Raw genomic sequence first — 9,236 nt, forward strand, 5'->3', positions numbered from 1 at the left:
TTGTAGCTATCCAAATATTTGTTTTGTAATTGAGCTGGTTTTGTTTATTACCGATGTTTTAGTTCTGTAATCCAGATAGAACCAAGGAAAATTCCGGATCTTAGTTAGTTGCCCGGTCAAAGTTTCGTTACTGCACTTGGTATTGTTGTTCTGGTGTCGTCTGTCGAGCAAACCTCTATTTATCTGATACACCTTATGTTCCGAAGTTGAATGTAGATGTACATACACTAATATCGGCTGAGATTCTGCTCGACTAGATATTAAGTCTGCATGACGCCTTCATCGAATCTCGGGACATCCCTTCATATTTCATGTCTGGAAAATTAGGGACCGGTCAATATTTATTGGGGCGTTGGAACTGGTGCAAAATGGGATAGGACACATTTCTTTCGTTTATATATTGATAGAACAACATTTTTTTTATTTATTTTTTTTATTTTAACACTGATAGGACAGCAAAATTTTTATTGCAAATGTATCAATGACCAAAAAAAAAAATATATATATAAAGTGTTTCAAACTTTTAATTCAAATCCTAGAACTTATCTATCTTACAATGAGTATAGACTTGCTTTAATTTCAGATTAATTCGGTTTAAAATGATGCATCCATAGTACAGTTTATATATCGGCTTGTATGTATCTGTAACATAAGTCGATGTAGTCAGGCTTCACTAGTATACGACGAGTAAGCGGGGCGGTCAAAATTGCCCCCCCCCCCCCGAAAGTCTAAAAGAACAATAAAAATAACCAATCCCCCATCTTCCAAATTAAGAGACGAGGCTGGCAACCGTGGCGGCAAACAGGCGTGACCTCAACCAGTATTGCTCTCAAAGGTCAAACAAGGGAAACTAATTAGTGACGATGTATAGTGATCGTTTAGAATAAGAGAGTAGATAGCACCCGCTTGAACGCTCCCAAGTCAGAAGCCCCAGAGACAGAAGCTGGTAGATATGACTGTATTTACTTTAGCATATACGTATGCATTTAGGGTATGATAGTGTAAAATACCATTCTCAGACTGGAAGCTGAATGTATCAAACCACCCTACAACGATCGATTTATATCGATTTTCCGGCATTCCTGGGTTTGTTAAAAACTGTGGGAGTAACAAAAGAACACATCCTAAGTACGAGTTAACGAGAAACCGAACAATCCAAATTAATGAGTCAGCACCAGTAGGACGTACTGTGTCGGAAAATATCAGTATTTCGTTCCAACGTCCAATGCAGATACTCTACCTAAACTAGTGACCTCAGCTGACCCCAGACTACCTGTGGAGGTAGGTGTATAAATCATTACAATTTATTGTGTTCAGATGTTGGAGACCTGGATTGATGGTGTTGCTGAGGCATCGTCCTAGGTACAGGAGGCGAGTACTCGACTTCGGATATAAGTATTGATTACGTTTGGCGAAATCTGTTTATATACATGAAAATGAAATAATATCGGATTTTTTCTCTTCAAACCTTCAATGATGGTAGTGCTCTCCGAGTCGTATGCAAACTTCCACATGCTAATATATAAAATAAATAGGGAAGTTGTCAATATATTGCCGATTTCAATGTACGTTGATATCAATGCATGTTACGCTACAGCTTAAAATACTCATAATAGTCTGTATAAAAGACTTTTCTCCTCCGTATTTGATACCCTAAACAAATATGAAACTGTTTAATCATTCTATGTTTTAATAAGCGGTAGTAAATTCAAGAATATTGAAATATAGTGTGCTTGATGTTGCTCTTGAGGAAACACACACGCGCGCGCGTTTTCTTTTTTTAAGAATGTCCCCTACATCATACAATAGAATACAGAAGGATAGTGAGTTACCACAACAAAACCTGTCATCATAAGTATTTCCAACAAAAATAGGTCGACATAAGTATGATACAATATATTGTATAATAGTTCTGAATGAACTGTCTAACAACAAGGATGTTATGTAAACCAATCTAAATCAGCTGTTCATGTGCTAAAGGTTTCAATTCTATTTACATTTCACGTGTTTTAACCTTAGAAAATCTTCAAAATTAAATATGAATGATGTTGTAGGACTACTTCTTCGTTGTGTGTTGTAACCATGTCCGACTTAAGATAAAGATTATTTGATATCAGCGTAACATCGTTATACCTGAATACCAATTTCATTAATATCAGAATGCAAATCTAGTCAATTTCAATTTTACAACAAATGAACTCACAAGTACATAATGAATTTACTTGGATGGTTGGATATCGGGATCTTTGAAATATAAGCTGAGTATATTTCAAATGGTGTAATGATGGAAACAATTTCATCAATACAAGTAATGATGAGGTCTACAGTTCGAGGGAGAAAAAGATTATATAGTGACACACTTTTAAAGGACTAAAGACGTTCTTTCAAGTAAAGTGGATCGTTCTAGAATTTAACTCTACCAACCAAAGGTATGATTGCCGAAATAAATTCTTTTCCTACATATCTTATACATGCATTAAATGTATATATTTTATTGCAGTATATTTAATTAAATTCAGATCAGTGTGTACAAAGATACATATATATATCAATAACTAATACCGGATATGAAGAACTAAGGGTTATTGTACAATTATTTTATACAAATATCAAAATACACGAGGATAAGCAGTAAAGTGATATCCATTTGAAATCCCCAGGGTGTCAAATAGTTGGAAGTAGTCAAGATCTTTGTAATGCGTACACGGGTTCGACAAACCAAAGCGTCTTTCTCATTCTCCTGAACCCTTTTACAAAATATACCAGTTTTTAAGATTTTATCATAATACACTGTACAACATTTTTTTTTAAATTAATAATTTATGGGGAAACCGTTGTTTTTTTTTTGTACACCATCGGAAGTGTTGTCGATTTTGCACATCCACAACTGAAAATCCATCCATGATTCAATCTTGATTTATCTTAAGAGGGGCATGAGCACGATTTTGATAGGAAAATTTATTCAGATATCTGATTAATAACATGGTAGTATTTGATTCGTGTTGATTCTGGTAAAACGTAGCAACAAGCCTAAATTCCAATAAATGTAACAAACTGCACCTTTTCATTTTCAAAACGAGGCACGAGCCCTGTTTGTGTTTACATGTCACGTCACTCAACTACAAAGTTGACGTCTTCGGAGAAAAAAAAAACTTCTACAACGAAACTTTTCTGTTCATTATTCTTTGTGCTTGCTCTCTAAATTGATTTATCATTAACGTATGTCGAAATGATTAAAGGACACATGACACAAAAAATTATTTGTCTGTAATCATTGTCTTTGTAATCCTTAAGTCAGATTCTCACACTGAATCTGTTAAACAAGCATCTGATAACAAGGCACAGCTGGAAATAGTAATCTGTAAACACCAGCCGAAGCAGTTCTCCGAGCAGTGCCGACAGTTAATGAGATAAGAGTCACGTGTGTGTTATATACGTCAGAGGTGAGCTTCTTGGAAATTCTCACCGTAACGTATTCAATACAATGGCTGAAGACTTATCAGAACTCTGATTTATTTAAGAAATAACAAAATTCAATTGCAGTAAAATATTATTGGAAATCATGTAATAAACTTAAACTTTGATAATTATTCACATTTGCAGCAGATTTAGGTTGTTGATCCTCCTTCCCCCCAAGCTCTAAATTGCTAAACATATATAAATATGTACCAGTATGTATATCATGTATATATTGAAAAAAAAATCAACAAAAATTCCGTATATGTCTAATGAATTGACATCATGGCATTCTGAACCCCTTATCTATAAAAATGTATGTCACATATAAATAATGTAAGAAACCTACCATAAAACGAATGTAGGAAAAAAAGTCACGGGAAAAAAGTCACGGATGAAAAATCACAGGAAAATAAGTCACAGGAAAAACAGTCACAATATATATTTTGTATAAAAATCACATAGATGTATGAAAAAAAGTCACAATATATATTATATTATATGTATAGGGGAAAATTCATAGTATATATTTTGATAGAAAAGGGTCACATATACAAAGAAAGGGGGAGAAAGTCACAGTATATATATTTTGAAAGAAAACTACATATATATATATATATATATATATATATATATATAGAAAAAAGTCAATTATTATATAAGGAGAAAAGTTTTACTTAAATTTGATTCAAAGTTAGAAGATTCCATGGGTTTTTTTAATCGTTTGCAACAAACAAATAACCCCAATAAAAATTAACTTTTAAGTATTTACAACAGTTGTTGAAGGGACTGTTGAGATTAATTAGTGGCTTCACAAGGCACCTTTCCCCTTTTCTAGACAGTGTATTCCCTGTATAAGTAGACAAAATGGCATCAGTTTACAATCTTTGAAGCCATACATAGGATGAAGGAAAAAATATGTTTGGTTTTTTTTTTTAGCAAATGTTAACTATTCATCGGTGCTTTATTTTTTCTACGTATGGTCAAAGTCACTCTTTATAAATATTGTGACTTTTTTTCCTTAGTATAGGCAAAAGCAATCAAAAATTTTGAACAAAAGAAATTGTGACTTTTTTTGCTAGGTGTGGTCATAGACACTCTTTATACATATTGTGACTTTTTTTCCTGTGACTTACTTTCCAGTGACTTTTTTTCCTACCCAGATTGTGACTTTTTTTCCCTGTGACTTTTTTCCCGTTTACCCATATGACAGGGATTATAAAAAATGATCTTTGTTTTCTTTTGGTAACAATTTTCTCTAGCAAATTGTACCCCCTCCCCAAATTTAAATTTGAATCCTGATACAAAATACGAATAGTAAAAAGCAGTTAACTTGCAGCACATATGTAATCATATTGTAAAAAAAATTAGTTTTTTTTACCTGAAGTTTTTGTCGCTTTCTATATGCACCATACCCAGATGGGTTTTTTCTCTCAGTATTTGATTAAGTTGAATATTCACCTTGGGTAGGCCACTCAGCATCGGGTACAGCATCATCTTTTAACTGAGCATGAGCATTATCATAACCTAATTCAGCTAACCGGGGTGGGTAACGAGAATACTGATCTGGCGTAAAGTGTTTCTCACATATTTTACTGTATTTGGTTAATGTAAGGTCTCTTCTACGACAGTAATGTACCCATGCTTTTTGAAGACCTGCATCTTTGGGGAAGCGAAAAAATGACACATTTTTGTCCACTTTTGAAGAGGTTGAACAATTATAAACAGCACAATACGGCATCCTTACAAACTATATGACTACAGTGTAACTCTTTAGATACAAAGAAATATGAGTGTGCATGTTCTTTGTTTATGATAGCATTTAACCCATTACTGGTAATTAGGGAAACTGTTTGTCTTTGATCAGTGATAAGAAAGATTTATAGTATCTCTTCTGTAGAAGCATATAGCATCTCTGTGCTGTAGCTCATCTCTGACGTCACCCCGACTGTTTCCGATCTCTGGGGTTTAGAATATGCATATTGAGGTCATGCTGCTTATCAGTACAGTGTTACAGCTTTAGCTGTGAAATCAATTAGATTGGTAGTAATTCATGTTTATTCTAATGTAAATATATCATTTTATTTCTACAACTTTGAAAAACTAAAACCAATAATAAATCAATAAAATCAATCATAATTCTGAAGAAGAAAAATCAATATGCCAATTGTTTCATTAGTTGTGCAATCTGTTTTGGTGTGTACTAATACATACAGATATGAAGGGAAAGAAAATTATTCAATAAACTGATCAATAGATATTCAATAAAATCAATCAGATTGGTGGTAGTTTATGATTATTTTATAGTGCACATTTACAAAACAACAGAAACATATCATTTATCTGCTATGACTTTGAAAAACTAAAACCAATAATAAATCAATGAATTCAATCAAAATTTTGAATTAAAATTTTTTTTTGGTTAAGGCCAAAAAAAATTTAGAGGCCAAATTTGAGGCCAGTCCAACTTTTGAGGCCAGGCCAAACTTTGGGATGGAGCATAATTAGAGGCCAAAATTGGGGCCAGGCCAATTTTGAGGCCAGGCCAGGCCAATTTTGAGGCCAGGCCAGGCCAATGGGGCCAGGCCAGGTTTTATAGTATGCCTTTATATAAGATCTTTATTTCTATAACAAAAACACCCGTCAATTTCAATCAATCAAAAATCGTGTCCCTGCAAAGTTTACAATCGGAATTGAATTTTCCATATATAACACATTAGTACCAAAAGTCATCTATCTTGCAAATAAAGAAACGCATTCGATAGTTTTCATGAAATCACTTGCACAAAATTTTAAATATACCAATTGCAAATAATTTTCTTTACGCATGTGTTTATAATCCTTTATAATTATGCTGTATTCCAAAATATATGTGCATGTAGAATGTCCCATGTATTTCATACAAAATCACCTTTTTGAAATGTTTTGCTCGGACCACCATTACTCTCAGAAATGTCTCCACAATTATATCAATTTTATGACTGTCTTTTAAAAGTAGTATTGCCGTAATAAATCTAAATTGTTGGTTTTCTTTTGCAATAGTTATCCAAGTTTTGAAAATACTCTACTCTAATGAATTGGAATTGTTCACTATAGCAAACCAACAGCTTGGGGTAATTTATGGAGTAGAGTGGAGTCAATGAATAAAATTCATGTATAGAATAAACATTTACAAACCACATCACAGGACTTTGATAGAAATGCTTACAAATAAAATAAAAGAACATGCATTACTGAAGGAATTAACTGACCATGATTTTGCAACTCTTAACCAGAAATTAATATAGCATTAGCGTAATTTGACTACTAGCATAAAATAATTGCACTTGAATTATGGCCATGCTAATTACGCAACATAACTAGCTAAACAAATAAGATAAGTTTAAAAAAATTATGTAAGGTCTCAGCCCCTCTTACACTGCTGTGGAGAGAGGCTAAAACCCTTCCATTTTAATCTGTATCATGTGCTACCCAATAAAATACTAGATTTACTCCTGTCAACTTATCAATAATATTGATATGTTATACCAATCTATAATTCATAAAACAATACTCAGCTATTTTAATAAAAACACATGAATAGGAAATGCCATTGCCAAAGCCATGCAGTGCACAGTGTTAAAATGACGAAAGGATTATCTGACATTGCAGGTCATAAATTTGACCTCATTGTTAGCGCTTGTGACAGGAAAATTTTCCTCACACCTAAGGGGATAAAGGGGCTTTGACAAATGTGTGTGCAACTAAAGTAGAACAAACAGATTGAACCAAATTCCAGCACACCTATTTGTACCGGATGAGGATGTTGAGAGTTACATGAGTGGCGGTTGGGGGATACATGTAATACTGATACTAGTGCACAGAGACTCCTCTCCATGACTCCACTCCATAAATTACCCCAAGCCCAAACCATATAACATGAATCATAAAGATTGGTATGAAATACTTGTCGATATTTACTTTTGCATTTGATAGAGATGTTTACGGTGTTCAGCGCAATTTCAAGGTACTTTATCGTATTCAGTTGTCAAATAGTTTATCATATTCGTATTCCATTCCCACTCGAGGCAACAAGTTGAATACAATTTTATAAAAATCAGAAATTCACCGTAGGGAAGTTTCATTTTCTTTTTATCATTTGGCTATAATGAACATGTCAAAACTGTCACATTAAAATCAGAGGATTGACGTGTTAATTAACTACATTGATATCTAAGGATTGACGTGTTAATTAACTACATTGATATCTAAGGATTGACGTGTTAATTAACTACATTGATATCTAAGGATTGACGTGTTAATTAACTACATTGATATCTAAGGATTGACGTGTTAATTAACTACATTGATATCTAAGGATTGACGTGTTAATTAACTACATTGATATCAGAGGATTGACGTGTTAATTAACTACATTGATATCAGAGGATTGACGTGTTAATTAACTACATTGATATCTAAGGATTGACGTGTTAATTAACTACATTGATATCAGAGGATTGACGTGTTAATTAACTACATTGATATCAGAGGATTGACGTGTTAATTAACTACATTGATATCTAAGGATTGACGTGTTAATTAACTACATTGATATCTAAGACAAGAGTTCAACATCCTGACGGAATGTGACTAAGTTCAAGTACGACTAATCAGCGAAGATAACGCGAATTCCCTCATAGGAATCCCCTTCATTAACGTTTTGCATCAAATCAATAAATCATTTACCGTCCCGCGCGCTCTAGTTCGCTTTTCTTTCCCACGTCATCCCTGATGATTCCATATTACAGTAAAGATTTGAGGGGAGATGACCTCAGTGAAATAAGATGAATCATTCATGAAAATTTGATTAAGATCAAATTTATTTTGGGTGCTTGTACATTTTGTAGTTCCAATTTTATTGTTATCATTTTCCCTCCGAGAGACCGGAAGCATCAACCTACATGTACACTCAGTAATAGGTCTGTTTGATCCTTTGTGATTTTGCATTGTTGTCTAATGCAGTGAATTGAGATCCATTCATTGTAGATTCGTCATAGAACAAGAAGTGTCGTTTTAAGATACCCCCAACGATATACTGCAAGCGATGTTAGACTTCTGATGTTTGAAAGTGCTTCATTAGTCAACTCTATCGCAAATGTCATACATATACATGCATATACATTAATGAAAACTACTTGGAATTAGAAATGTCATTCTCATTAGTGGCGCGAAACGCCACCATACGACCAGTGTCTGGAATCTTATCGATTCGTTGTTAAAAATGGCTGCCATAGATCTTTCACTTTCAAAAGCATAAAGTTGTGGCGCGTTATTGATTATTAGCAGACGCAGAAAATTTTCCTGTATGGAATTACTAAGTATATGCTGGTAGACGTGTCAGATGTTATCCAATGTAGATTAGAATTTATATCAAGAGATACAATCATGGACGGGAATTAATGTGTTGAGAGAATAGTAATTAGAATTTAAAATTTTTGTTGAAGGTAAATGCAATTATCGGAAGATGATGACAAAGGAGAGCGAGGATGAAGACCAAATCACAGACTTGGTGGTTTCCCATGCTGAGATGAGAGCCATGCTCTGGGGCCGACAACGAGAAAAGAGTGTCAGTGAGACTTCTGTGTCATCCACTGCAGACGGTCAAGTGACGTCACAGCGAGCAGAGAGACCGGCAAGTCTCAGCGAAGAATGGAAGGAATTGGAACGACTCCGCACGACTGAGGGACAATCTGAAAATTCAAACATGGGGCCACATAAAACGCACACCAGGGCATCTG

The 9,236-nt window shown here is 34.0% G+C and overlaps 1 protein-coding gene across 2 annotated transcripts in view; it reads left to right on the forward strand.

Moving 5' to 3' along the window:
- Nucleotides 1–912: 912 nt before the first annotated feature.
- Nucleotides 913–9,236, forward strand: part of LOC125673564 (protein unc-93 homolog A-like) — a 25,600-nt gene continuing 17,276 nt past the window's right edge. Inside the window, exons 1-2 of one of the 2 annotated variants that reach the window (XM_048910181.2) lie at nucleotides 913–1,281; nucleotides 8,943–9,236. The exon at nucleotides 8,943–9,236 is cut by the window's right edge and continues 863 nt beyond it. In XM_048910181.2, the coding sequence (XP_048766138.2) occupies nucleotides 8,963–9,236 (274 nt within the window). In that variant the 5' untranslated portion in view covers nucleotides 913–1,281; nucleotides 8,943–8,962. Of the gene's footprint in view, nucleotides 1,282–2,017; nucleotides 2,430–8,942 lie in introns of those variants that run through there. The other variant, XM_048910190.2, reaches the window with a different exon arrangement.

Source organism: Ostrea edulis, chromosome 1 (genome assembly GCF_947568905.1).
Source record: "Ostrea edulis chromosome 1, xbOstEdul1.1, whole genome shotgun sequence".
Classification (NCBI taxonomy): Eukaryota; Metazoa; Mollusca; class Bivalvia; order Ostreida; family Ostreidae; genus Ostrea; species Ostrea edulis.